The sequence below is a fragment of the Egretta garzetta genome, unplaced genomic scaffold, assembly GCF_000687185.1.
Source record: "Egretta garzetta isolate BGI_Z169 unplaced genomic scaffold, ASM68718v1 scaffold180, whole genome shotgun sequence".
In the NCBI taxonomy this organism is placed as follows: domain Eukaryota; kingdom Metazoa; phylum Chordata; class Aves; order Pelecaniformes; family Ardeidae; genus Egretta; species Egretta garzetta.
The window spans coordinates 1,706,878-1,719,391 of NW_009258299.1; the positions used below are offsets into that span (position 1 = coordinate 1,706,878).

The 12,514-nt window shown below is 38.2% G+C and overlaps 1 protein-coding gene across 2 annotated transcripts in view; it reads right to left on the bottom strand.

The window, feature by feature from the left end:
• Nucleotides 1-12,514, bottom strand: part of DNM1L (dynamin 1 like) — a 41,955-nt gene that overhangs the window by 10,824 nt on the left and 18,617 nt on the right. The window contains exons 13-18 of one of the 2 annotated variants that reach the window (XM_035894033.1): nt 11,933-11,989; nt 10,633-10,755; nt 8,248-8,415; nt 7,467-7,576; nt 4,979-5,138; nt 26-3,542 (exon numbers count right to left, since the gene is read on the bottom strand). In XM_035894033.1, the coding sequence (XP_035749926.1) occupies nt 3,486-3,542; nt 4,979-5,138; nt 7,467-7,576; nt 8,248-8,415; nt 10,633-10,755; nt 11,933-11,989 (675 nt within the window). In that variant the 3' untranslated portion in view covers nt 26-3,485. Of the gene's footprint in view, nt 1-25; nt 3,543-4,978; nt 5,139-7,466; nt 7,577-8,247; nt 8,416-10,632; nt 10,756-11,932; nt 11,990-12,514 lie in introns of those variants that run through there. The other variant, XR_004841966.1, reaches the window with a different exon arrangement.

The window sequence follows — 12,514 nt, forward strand, 5'->3', positions numbered from 1 at the left end:
TGACATGCTTGTGGCAGCTGGCAATGAAGAGGCAAAGGGTGCAAGGGGGTGCCGTAAGGACGCTAAAAGGGAGCTCTCAGAGCATGAAAGCACCTGCGCTACTTCAAACAGCGTCACGGGGCACAGAACCATACCCGGGTGGTCTACTCTGGTTTTCCCTTAAGCTTTGAAGCATTCACCACCTAGCTCTCACCTCAAAGCACAGAGTTTAGCTGGCCACAAGTTAAAACGCAGATGCATTTGACATTGTCAGCCTCTACAGAAAGTGCTAGCAATCGCTCTCGTAACTATAAGGCTTTAACTGTGGAAGAAAACAAACCCTCCGGATGATAATTCAAGTTACCCACAGGGGCACAACAGGCTGGCAGGTTGTTTCCCCTGCTGTCTGCCATAAAGCAGGGACCCGAGCTTGCGGGATCCAATCTGGCATCTTTCAGAGCCAATCCTCCATAAAGCATAGGGTAAAGGCAAGTTTTACAGAAGTTTTGTTGTTTGCTTCACAATACAGCTTGAAGCAGATGGACACCCCCCCTTACCCATCGGCTCCACTCAGTGAAATCTGAAACTGAGTTCTAAAAAGGCTGTATTTATTGTACTATTGTACTGACAAACTCTGATCACATAGGGATGCTGTGTTTTGGTTACAGTAGTACCACACATAGGTCAGGTATTGACACCAAACATTTACAAGGCTCAACTTAGCTGCTGTGACAATTCTGCCCCACGCTTGTGTGTTTCAATTCCAGGCAACAGACTGCTTAGAAACCATTAATAGAATCACAGAATAGTTTAGGAGGTGAACTAGAAGACATTTGTAAACCATCAGTCTATTTTGGGAATTTTTCAGTTGCCGCCTTCACGAGGCTATTATCTGTCCATAGTTTCCCCGTCATTTCTTCTTTCAATGGTGGCAGTAACGGTAGCCTTTCAAGTATTTTAGTTCAATTCCAGGCAACAGATTGCTTAGAAACCGTTAATAAAATCAGAGAATCATTATAGGTTGGAAAAGACCTTTAAGATCATCAAGCCCAACCATTAACCTAACCCTGCCATCCCACCGCTAAACCATGTCCCTAAAGCCACTACCAGCCCATCTACACTGTCACTCGGGGAACTGTACAGGAACTAACAAAGCAGAATTGCACAAGGGCAAGAGCAAACACACGTAAGGCTCTATAAATATAGGTAGTTCTACCAGTAAGTTGTAAGAACATGTAAGTCCGGCCACCTGAACTACAGAGTCAAAACTTTACTTCCGGGATAACTAATGTTGTGTATTATCCATTTATTTAATAACAGGGTTGTTACAGCATGGATTTTCAAAGACTTGAACATTAAGGATTACAAATCCAAGTTCATTTCTTGGCACTCAGAACAATACCAAATCAAAAATTTTTATGAAAGTTAATTAACCTGGTGGAAATTCCACGTGACGTTACAGAGCCAGTTATCACTTGCAGGAATTTCTTAGATAAATGGAACTCATTTGCTTTACGCAGCATTTGAAAACTTCCCAAGCCAGAATATTCCTTCACGAGAGACTGCTGACTGACCTTTGGGAGGTAAAGCTTCGGTAGCAGCGCACTTCTGGACGGCTCTGCCTTCTTGACAACAAACGTCTTGGACGTCAAAAGTAAAAGGGAGAGCCCCGTCAAGCGAATTCCCAGTAGAAATGTAACAATTTTGGCAAAACTATTAAGAGCTTTCACTGCTCACCAAAATGCATTTGAAGAGCGGCTCGGCCTCCAACTCCGCTACAGTCCCGTTTCTCCAGTTGGAGAACTACCAGCCCTGGGTACAATGCAAGACGTTAAAATGACTTCCTCTGTATTCGCTACAGGGAACGCATTCACATCATGACATTTCAGGCTGTTCACAACTACAGAAGACTTTTCTGTGTTCTGCGTGAAGTATTTCTCATCACGCATCAAAAGTTGCCTCTGTCAGGCTCAACTCCTGGTGCTTCTGTTGGTGCCAAAGTGAAGGGTACCAGGAGAAAAACGCAGTTTTAAACAGACAACAGACCTTCTCATAAACTGAGGTCTTAATGGTTTTTAAATTGTCCACCTTTAGCTGCTTACAAGAAGAATTCCGTTTCTCGTAACTGATGAAGCGGGGAAGGAACCGAGTCTGGTAATAAAAGCTTCACCACATTGGCCCGGTATCCTAAAAGCAAGCCCCAGATGCTAACAGCGGTGTCCTACTTTTCATGCACCTTGTGTCAAAGATACAAAACATGAGCAACACCATTTTTACTTTATAGAAAAAGTGAATCTGCTTGAAAAGTACATGCAAGTGTGCTGGCTTGAGTTTAAATAAATTATTATTCATAAAAAGTGATATGTTTAAAAGGCTAGTGTGATCACTATTTATCTGTATGAATTATAATCAGAAAAAATAACTCATCAACTTAATTTCCAATCTAAAGTTCCCTAATTTTAGGATTGTCCTCAAAAAAAAAGAAAAAAAAAAAAAGCTACTTACAGCACAGTAAAATCTCCTCAAAAATAGCTGTAATCTCTGGTATAAATATTCCAATCCCACAGATTTTCTTTCATACTGTCATACATTCCAAAATCTGGAAGAAGGTGTGGGGATCCCCTTCTCCCTGGCCAACTTAATCTGTTTTTAAAAGAAACACTTACTATCCCATAACAGTTTTGAAATCCGTTTTTATTTTTCAGTTCTGCCAAAACAAGTTCACTATCAGATGGTCCAGGGGCTTGGTCCCAGAGGGGTGGAAGGGGAAGCTGTTCTTGTACCTGATTAGAATCCCCAACATTTATACACAAGCTCCAGTGCACATGAATAACTTTGCACCCACTTTTTAGTAGGCTGTTTTTGTTCGCAAGCTCCAGGCTAACTCTTCCTACATGATACTCCATTAAATGAAGTTCAAAGTTTTGTCTGCAGTTTTAACATTTGGGGGGAAAAAAAATGGGGACACACATACATTGTAATACGGTAGACATCTCTACTGTGCTATAAAATTGATACCTCCGTCTGTCATAGTGCATGCAATATATTCATGAAAGAAAATACTCGGTGCTCTCTTCTCCTCACAGTATTTAAACTTCTATTGAAAAAGCAGCTTAAAACTATGCCACAAGACTACACCGTCCATCTTAACCACAGGCAACCTGTTTAGCAAGTCAGGCACTGGAACTTTAATGTTTTTTCCCCCAAGTTCAAATGAGACTGTCACTGAGACAGTAGACTTGGTCTGCTTTAATTTGCACCAGAAAGCTGGTATGGAAACATTTAGAGCCATTTATTATGTGGATTAAATATGACTTATTTTGCAAAATACAGCATATTTTTCTCTTTGCAAATCAAACCAACTGTCTTTACATCAGCAGATTTACACAGTTGCAGTACACAGATAAGAGTTCATAAATAAAAAGTTCTACTCCGTATACCATGCCTAGCAATTTTCAAGTCAATGTAACCTCCGATGCATATAAATAGTGTGGCTGGTATGGTCTTCACCAAAGATGTGTCTCACGAATCTCTGCAATGATCTGACTGGCTCGCTGCAGGGCCTGCACACGGGAAGACAGAAAAGCCAAAGTTACTTAGTTTTTCTGAAGAGATTTCTCAACAAGATAACAGCAGCAGTCTAGGAAGTGTGACATCAAAAATCAAATTCAAGCTAATCATTATAAAATGAGTGGTCACAACCTGCAACAACATTGATTAACAGCTCTGAAGCCTTCCATCTGCAAAAGGTTAGGCAAGTGGAAAATACTACAAAGCAAAAGGTAATGGTGAAACTCGGCACGGATGTCATTAAATCATTTCTCTAGAGGTGTAAGAATTAAAAATTAATTGAAAACTAACTTCCACTTAGAAGCAAAGAGAGCTCATTGTCATTATTTTAGGCAACTTCTACGTACTCAGTGTTCCCAATAACACCTATGTTTGTCTTAACATTTCGTATTTATAAATAAATTCTCAAGAAGGGCAGACTTTTTCACCACACACAGTTTTAATGCTTTAAACCTTCCTCAAAAGAAAGGGGAAACTACGCATTTTATATCAGTTAGCATTCTGATGCACTTGTTACAGTCTAGTCTGCTAAAGTTTGCAAATTTAAAAGCTCCGAATACCAACTAATACTAACATAATTTAAGGTATTACTCAAATTTAGGGAAATCTGAGCTATGAGTTTGGCCCTATAAAGTTTACAGTTTAAGAGACTGTTGTTAACAGTTCCCCTCACTCAAATGTTCATCATGTAATAGCGGAGATTAAGCTTGCTGCAGGTGGTCTTGGACAAGCGGCATCTCAAGGTATCCAATCTCTCAAACACGCACTGTCTGACCACACTGCATATGAGAGAGAAGCACCTCTTGCTACTTCAGTGAGCTGAACTGGCAGAGGGACTCTTTTTCTATGCAGTTCAATCCAAAGCAGCGTGTGTCTGCTGCAGCCATAGCAGACTCTGATACACCACGTTAACTGAACAATGAAGAAATTGAGAGTTCTGTAGCACAGGCGTGTCACCAATGCGCTGCCAGACAGATGTACACGGGCCATCGTAAGCGAGTCCCAACATTTCCACTGTTGGGAACGGGGTACTGTCTAGATACGCCAGCCATTTGCCAGTCGGCTCTGGGTGAAGCATACACATGAACAGCACTTAAAACGCTGCAAGCTTAATCCCCCAAAAGAGAGCTGCTGAACACTGTAAAGTAAAGTTAAATAGAAGCAAATTATTAAAACCAAATGTCTAACTGAAAATAACACCAGATCAGAGCTTCTGCTTTATGCCTAAAATATAGCTTAAGTCACCTCTTCCCAACTGCTCAATCTGCCTAATGCTTTCTGGTCACGTATTGCTTTTAATTCCTCTAGCAGAGAGAAGCAATACACTGGCATACTCTTAAAAAGCAGCAAAACAAAAAAGAAGGCAAGTCTTCCAAAAATGGTTTCAATTTAACTAAGTACTCCCATGAGCTACTGATCTTTTTAATACCTTTAGCATGTCAGCTGCCTCTTTTCTGCGCTGTGCCATGTCCTCAGATTCCGTCAGAAGGTCATCCAACAACAAGGACTTATAAAGCTGGCCTACCAGCTCACTCTGAAGAGTGTCTTTCACGTGGTTCACCAGAAAATGCATCACTGCTTTTGGCACGCTGCAAGCACATAAAGATTGTTTCTTCAGATAGAATTATTCAATATCAGGCCCGTTCTAGACTGAAGAATGCAGAGTGTGAGCAAGTGGCTACATACAACCTTGGCTCAAACTACCAGGAATTTACCACTACCATAAATAACAACTCTCTCAAGTAAATGCAGTATCTTGTGCACTTTAAGAGCTGTTGAATTTCTTCCAGATAGGATAGCTGCATGGTAAAGAACATGAATATATAGAGTCTAAGAAAAAAAAATAAGAATAAATTACTTTGCTCACTAGAGACCAATCTGAGTCTCCACTGAGCTAGGCATGACAAAAAGGTAAGTATTTCAACCCTAAAATCAATCTGAATGTGTGCATGAGAAAGAAAAGAGGCAAAGAAAGAACTGATATATCCAGTCTTACTTAGCAGAGAAACTGGAAACACGATCACTGTTCAAACACTGGGCCACATTATCTCTGATACCAGAGAGCATAACATGAGGGCAATTTAAAACTACAAATGGAGTTTAAGTGTGAAAAATATATTTGTCTGGAATGGAGGCAGACAGCAACCGATGAGAATCAAGAACAATCCATCAGAAAGACACTACAGAATCTGTAGAATAACATTTTTCAGCTCTATGTCAGGCTAAAACACCTGAAAGAAACCACTGTCTTAGCTCTGATTTCCATGCCACTAAACTTCCTGAAAAAAAAAAAAAATAAATCCAAGTGTTGAATCTAGCTGAACCTGATTTTCTTTAGGAGTTAAGATATGTGTAGCAGTAAAATTCTGAAAAGTGGGGTAAGATATTTACATGAGTACTGAGAAAATCAAATCATCATATTCACGCAGTACCAAAATCTGGGGATATAAACACAGGATCAATAATTGAATTAGTGCACCTCAGGTTATTTCATCAGACTGACAGTAACTGTCAATAAAAATACAAATGATTGTTCCCAGCTGAGAAATAAACCATGTTACTTTAGACAACCTTGTTGGTGTAATTCTTAGCAGCAGTATTTTGCACCTAGAGTGGACTGGGAGTTGATGTATAATCAGTGCTGACTCTTTTAAGTAGTGACCACATCACTCTTCTCATGTGCTCATAGCCCTAAATCTAAACCAAGGCAGACCAAGAGGTTTTGCTCATTCTCAGAGTGCTGCAATTGTCACTGCAGAATTAATTTGACAAGGACCATACAAGTCTAAACATCCAGACCCAAGATCAACCAAGATCCATCAACACATCTGAGTTTTTGGCATGATACTTCCAAGTTTGGCTGGGAATTTTCCCACTATATTCTGCTGTTTTATGGTTCTTACTACCCAGTTGTGGGAAGACTTCTGCAAAATCATGATCAGACTGTATAGATCTATTGGTACTCAAGTAATTCAATTTACATTCTCCTTTCAAGCCAATACACTGGAAGTTCTACCAAAAGAAGAGCTTAAGAAAGAAGCCTAGAATATTTTGGAAGTCACCTGGCTAAGAGCGAAAGCAACCCAAAACTCAGGTTCAAAGCTGTGTGGGTACAGATACCATCCAAACCATCCAAGTAAGAGCCTGAATTAGTTCTGCAAGTATGATATGGGATAGACACGAGTACCATCTTCGAGAGGTATCTCCTAAAAATATTTCTGAATTGGGTGAGGATTTGCTAACAACAAATTCATAATGCTTGAGATAGCATTTTGGTTTTTTTCTGTTATGTATGCGTATTTACTGCAAAGAATGTGAAGGGTTTGTTTAGGCTATGGAAGGAGGTAATACTACTGGTACTAACACTTCAGTAAAATTAAGGTAAACAAAGCAATTCCCTGCCACGAAATACTAAAAATTGTATTGAGGAGAATATTAATTTACTGGATAGAATAGAACTTTTATTACCTCACTCTAAACCCTGGTTTCCAGATTCCCCTATTTCTCCCAAAATTTCATACATATATATATATATATGTATATATAAAACATTAGGTTTTTCCACAAAGTATTAAGCAAAGCTAAGTTTTACATCATTCTTTATTAAAAAAAAAAAGACAAATCTTTAAGCAGTATCCTCCAGAAAAGCAGGCATCTCCTAAATAATTAAACCTTTCATTTAACATAATACAGAACTCAAACCATTAGAGAAAAAAAAGTGCTTCTTCAAGCTTTTTAATTCTGTAGAGGGTCAAGTTTTACTGCTGCTGCCCGTTCTTTAAAAAAAAAAAATAAATAAATCATATTTTCTCTCTGCTTATGAACATAAGAACATGACAAAATAACAAGATTATATACATGACTCTTGAGATATAACATTTGTATGGCTTAAACATTTCCAGGAAGTTTTGTTTTACCTGTCCTGAATGTTCTTCCTGACAATAAGGAAGTAAGATTTAATAAGTCGTTCAATCACTTCACAATCTCGTTGCTCACGGGCAGAAAGCTTGCGTGCAACAGGTACAGGCTATGTAAAAAAATAAAAACCTCAGTTTACCACTTCTGCTCATTTGCACAAGTAAATGAAAGTCAAACTGTGGAGTCTAAAATGAACAACGGCTCTTTTAGTCTGGTAGTTTGATAGATGTAACTTGTCTTGCAACATACCGCTAACTCTTCACAAATAAAATTAGACACATGTCAAGATCCATCTGTGAAACAACAAAGGTCAGAGGACACCTCTACTAAACTTTTTTTAAAAACTCACTAAAGGGACTAAGCTCTCCAGACACTTAAAGGATCTCCATCTATTTTTAACTTAAAAGGTTTTTGTCTTTAATGATTCTTTTCCTCCAATATAAAAATGCCATCTTCAGCAAAAAAGAGCAGGAATTCGAATTAAGACATGAGCGGAGATTTGCTTCTGTACAAAGAGCAATCCAGACAAGGAGTTCACTTGCACAGGAACTTGTGAAAGGAAGCCAGTTATCCCAAATTACAGGCTGAAACTATGAACTAAGATGAAGGATTGGGCAAGCAGGAAAGCAGAAGAGACTGGCTACAGCTCCCTGTCCCTGTAGTGGTAACTATTTACAAAGATATCATATATTAGTAGCAAAGTTACAAGATTTGGAATTCAGATGTTTTCTTTCCTGAGCCTGAACTACAAAGAGGAAATATTTGTCTTTCATGACTCACCACATCTAATAGGTTTACAGCATGTCCTTTTTGAGGACTAGCAGGCAGGGCTGCAGCTGGCTTGGATTTTTCCTCTGCCGACACCTCCTCTGCTTTTGAGGGTTTCAGCATTCCCCTCCAGTTGCCTGTTCCAGGCTCCTGAGACGTATCTCCCGCTCCAGGAGCAACCTGCACAAACAGCACAATGAAGAAACATTGAAGAGTTAGAACTTGGGCACTGCAAAGTGGTGTCTGATCAAATCTGCTATTACTGAGCTACAGGTAAGACTCACTAAAAACGAGATTTTCGTATGTATATTCCCTTCATTCTATTCTTCACATTCCCCACCTTTGTTCTCCCTTTGCTGCTAACAGCTGACACAAAGTATCAATAAAATTAAAGCTTTTAAAACTCATATTCTTCCTAATAATGGTACGAAAATGCCTCACATAGAGAAGCTCCCCAGCATTTTAAGAGTCTACAAATCACTTTTGAAATATGGAATGGTGTTCCTAAATCATGTGGCTTTTACCACTTTTACCGTACATCCTTGGAGCAATACAACCTATACTATCAGCATCATTTTGAAAGTATGTTTTGAAGATCACCACAGCTCTTGGAAAACTTTAATTTAAATTCTTTGGTATTTTATTTCAATGTAAACTGAAGTTTCTTACAATAACAGCAACAAATATGCACATTTATGTTCCTGGGTACCACAGCTATGAACGTATTTGTGTTGCTAGACTTCAATTTACATGCAGCTTTTTTTTGTACCAAAACAAAACAAAAATCTCCATCCTCTGGAAGTGAAAATCAGAGTTTCTAGAAGTTCCAGGTAAAGAATGACTCACTGATCTCCTGAGAAAAGGACATAACACCCAGACAATTCAACAGACAAAAGAAATATTAGTAGATAGTATCCACCACATGTTAAATTTGTATTTAAAAAAAAAATTATTTTGCTGTGGAACAGTGATAATTTTTATTTTGTACCTTTCCATAAGCCTAGTACCGATTCTATTTACTACTCTCCTTTAAAAATCTATTGCTGTTCAAAAAACATTCAAGGTCATTCAAGGCTCTGAACTACTACTGTTTATGTCTTGTTTCAGATATGGAAGGAAATAAGCTAAATTTATCTATTGTATTTACAATTAAAACACCACAGGCTGATCTTGAGTCTAAAAAAAAGAAGAGTGAGAAAAAACAAAGTATGGCAAACAGAATACCAATAGCTGCATACTAGGAGGAAACCCAGCTAATCTGTGCACATCAGAAATTTTATTAGAATTGCACAACTGTTCAGAGGCACTGTAAAAAACTAGAAGAATTCAAATCAACCTCTGCTAAGAGAGACCCATTGATGAGGAAAGCTCCATTACATTATTTCTGATTGCAAGACAGCTATTCAAAATGGCAAAAATCCCTATGCCGCTCATTCAGTGTTACTGTGGAGCCTGCTCTATTTCCAAAGCAGTTTCAGAAACAAAGCTACATTCTTTCACAAGAAAGTGTGTTGAGTAGGTACCACCTAATAAAGGACAGGTTTTGTGGGAAACACAAGTTAAACCAAATTTGGCAGCTTTCCTGCAACTTTTTAAGTCACAACAGTACCCTCACAGTAGGCTCTTGATTTCTTTTTAATGTTTGCAGCATAGCAAAACCTCTAAAACTCTGATAAAAAAATAGTTTAAACTCTACTACTGACTAGATTTTTACTTTAATTACTTTGTTCAGGACAGAAATGGCAGCTTTGTACGAGAAGCTAAATGTGCATATGCAATGAAACAGAAAGCCCGAGTTCCTCTTGGTACTCCTAATATACAACTTCTGACTACCCTTCTTTTCTGACTACAAGCAAAAGCAATTAGCAAAAAAGTCTTTACAGTAAGGAACTGTTATTTTAACATGAGAGACAGCACACCTAAAATGTAAAAAAACCACTGCAGAACACATTTCACAAATATAAGTAAACCAGGGATTGAACAATTACGGGAAATGACAAAAAGGAGGTTCAGTCTGAAGAAAGCCTATAAAGATTCCCTGCGGGAAGCAGGAAACTCACAGTTTTAGCTTATCTTCTTCCTCCTTCTTTAACTGTCAACACATTAAAAACATGCAGTTTAACAACCATGCTGAACACTTTTCATTACAATACTGTTGCACCAAACAATCTATTGACTACAGCTTGAGGCAAATTACGCTGTACACTTGCACCACAATATGTTGCAACCAAGAGTTCAAACCGAAAGGGGCGACTGCCACCTCATGACACACCTTAACCTGCCACTGCACGTACTAAAATCAGTAATGCCAAGTAGTCTATACTCTGTAGGGCATACTGCGTCAGTGACAGAGCACTAAATACAAACTGCTTTCCATACTATCTTGCGGTGCACCACAACAGAAATGTGCATGCAGTGCTTATAGGAAAAATCAAGACAGACCTTGCCATCAGCCTCAGCAGAAGCAGCAGTAACAGCCTCCTGGGAAGCAGGTGTCAATGCACCTGGAGCTTTAGTAGACTAAGGAAGGTAAAAATGCAGGGAGGGGGGGAAAAAAAAAAATTCAACTGAAGACCACCAAATCTACCTAGCAAATTTCATACACTTTTACTTACTAGCAACTTTGAAAATCCAGAAACAAAAATATTTTTGATTTGCAAGCAGAACAGTAACATAAACAGAAAAAAAGAAAAAAAAAAAAAAGCATCTCCAAGACAGTTAAAAGATTTTTGGGTTATCTGGCCTTCAATTTCATTTCAGCTCCTCCACTGATATAAATATGAGGTCAATAAAAAGAAGGATCAAAGAACACTGAAAGCAATCTCTAGATAGCTGCCTTAAATTCCCAGTTCATCCATCAGCTGGCTTCTACTGATTAAAGGCAGTAATATTAGATCCATTCTAGGACTTTGTCTCACTTTTTAAGTTAACAAACTTCATGAACATTTCTATCAGCCGTATTAATTCCTGTTACAACCTGCGAGGAGCTTAAACTATAATCTGTGTGTTTGCCTTCTAAATATTTCACATAGTATTAAATACCTGTCTATAATTCCAGCTGATTGTCAGACCATTCATTGCTACAGCCAGGCAATGTTTTCCATCACACTTGGTTCTTCCACCCATTTACTTATTTGTCATTGAACTAATCCCAAAACCTGGTAAAACTAAGCAAGCTCCAGAGACAGAATACGTGACTGGATTATGTTGATAAACTGAAAACATCACCTCCACCATCTTCTCCCAAAGAAAGCAAGATTGCCATAAATTGCAGTTTTAAGAGTGACTTAAAAAAAACCCAAACAACCACCAAGTCACTATGTTGGCACACGGAATATTTTAAATGACTTGTTTATGTTTTGAACTCAGCATGTCTCAGCCATAAATTTAAGCATGCAAGTTTCGACTCCACCTTCAACATCTGCAGGCATTTTAAGCCTTACCTCAGATGACATTCAAGTAATACGTGTAATATTAATGTAAATTTATAGGCAAATCTTCAAAAATCCTAGATTTAAAACCTGCCAAAACTTGCATCTTTAGAAGAAGAAAATATGAAATTGAAAGAAAAGAGTCAATACCTGGAAGCTCCCAAGGCTGTCACTAGGGCCGCATATCAAAGTTTCCAATACTTAATTCAAAGGAGAATGCATTAAACTTTAAATGAATAAATAAATAAAAATCAACATTTAATTACCTTGTCTCGTGGCACAGCAGAAGGCAATTCCCGGGCTAACCTGTTACGCCTTTGTTCCTTTAAAAAATCCAGCAAGACCTCAATTATGTATTACTCTATATCAACACATATGCGAGATTCATATTTTACAGATGACTTACATTTTTAGAGACAAACATGAGTAATTTCATCCAGTGTCATGTAGTCATACTATGATCCTACAAAAACCTCAATTATTTGAATAAAACTACTTGGTGAAAAGTCAATTCTCAATATAAAAACTTTTTTGCAACACACTCCATAATCAAAACTGGAGCCTTTAAAAAACAAGATCAGTTTGGCTCAGCATAGATACCCTATAGCCCTTGTTAAGCTTTAAATCTTCAAAGTAATCTAAAAGGATTTGATTTCTGTGGCCAGCGGGTTTAACTATGATTAGCCCAAAAGGAAGGAGGAGGTGGCAGAATTCACTTTCTAGCAAAACAGAATTTGAATCAATCAGGACAAACAATGATCTGATTTTTCTTGAAATTAAGAACTGATTGTCCACTGAGTAAGGATAAGGTGTTTTACGTGCTTTGTTTCTTCAAAAATTTCAATTTC